Source organism: Miscanthus floridulus, chromosome 18 (assembly GCF_019320115.1).
Source record: "Miscanthus floridulus cultivar M001 chromosome 18, ASM1932011v1, whole genome shotgun sequence".
Taxonomy (NCBI): domain Eukaryota; kingdom Viridiplantae; phylum Streptophyta; class Magnoliopsida; order Poales; family Poaceae; genus Miscanthus; species Miscanthus floridulus.
In genome coordinates, this window is record NC_089597.1 from 18,457,213 (window position 1) to 18,458,418 (window position 1,206).

The following is a 1,206-nucleotide window of genomic DNA, read 5'->3' on the forward strand; positions in this document are numbered from 1 at the left end:
GTTTTCTATATTGTTTTGACTACAATTGTTTATATATATATTTCTTCATATATAGAATAATACAAAATATTATATTTGTGTATATACACAATTTTTTTATATTACTTTGTGTTTTTATGATATAAAAATATATAATTTATAATTTAAAAAAATAGAAAATATTTATAGGGGCGGTTGGATCAGGAACCGCCCCTAAAAATGCATTTGTAGGGGCGGCTGGATCAGGAACCGCCCCTACAAATGCATTTGTAGGGGCAGCTGGATCAGGAACCGCCCCTACAAATGGTACCTAGTGTAAATAGGAGGAAGCGCACGGGAGTCATCGTCTGGGCGATGTCTTCTTCCTCCGACGTCGTCAGGCTGCCTAGGGTTTCCGCCGCCGGTCCCGTGCCCGCCCACACTCGCACCCGGTCCCCAGCGCCCGCCCCCGTGCGCCGACCCCCGGCGTCCCGCACCCGGCCCCCGGCGCCCTCCCCTGCACGCCGACCCCCGGCGTCCCGCGCCCGGCCCCCGGCGCCCGCCCCCGCGCACCGACACCCGTACCCGGTCCTTGGCGCCCGCCCCCGCGCGCCGACCCCCGGCGTCCCGTGCCTGGCCCCCAGCGCCCTCCCCCGCGCGCCGACCCCCGGCGTCCCGCACCCGGCCCTCGGCGCCCGCCCCCGCACGCCGACGACCCGCGCCCCAGATTGTTCTTGGGGCTGGATTGCTGGGTCCATCGTTTTCAGGTATTCTACCATGACAGACGTCGCTTCCTGCCCTCCTCCTCTTGGTCTTGAGATTCCATTCTAGCACTATACATTTGTACCTGCACTTCGTCCTTGCTTGGCCAGTGGGCTGCCTGCCACGTCAAATTCCCCCAAATTCTCACCTTGCAATACGTATGCGCCTCTTGAGCCTAGGCGTGAAACCTTGCAAAACTTGGACCTCCTCCCCTTCTTATGTGATATGGCAGAGCTACTGCTAATTGTTTCAAAACAGAAAAACATTCGTCCCACAACACTTTTAACAGACCGTAGACATTTCAACATAGTATACTTGGTTAACATATTGTCCAAACAAGCACAACACAAAGTTAAATATTAGGAATGGAAATCATATGCTAAGTGTTGTTTCAACAATTATTCCATGATTATGTATTCCAATATAAATTAATGGTAGCCAAAAGAATAAAACTTTGGAGGCTCGTCATTGTCCAAAATGACATCT

The 1,206-nt window shown here is 51.8% G+C and overlaps 1 protein-coding gene across 1 annotated transcript; it reads left to right on the forward strand.

Annotated features, from left to right (window-relative positions):
- The first annotated feature begins 333 nt into the window (after window positions 1-333).
- On the forward strand, window positions 334-789 carry LOC136523382 (classical arabinogalactan protein 4-like). The gene has a single exon (XM_066517078.1). The coding sequence runs from the start codon at window positions 334-336 to the stop codon at window positions 787-789; it is 456 nt and encodes a 151-aa protein (XP_066373175.1).
- Window positions 790-1,206: the final 417 nt, after the last annotated feature.

What these genes read in the sequence shown, in the direction of transcription:
- LOC136523382 (XM_066517078.1), top strand. Translation starts at nt 334, where the DNA reads ATGTCTTCTTCCTCCGACGTCGTCAGGCTGCCTAGGGTTTCCGCCGCC.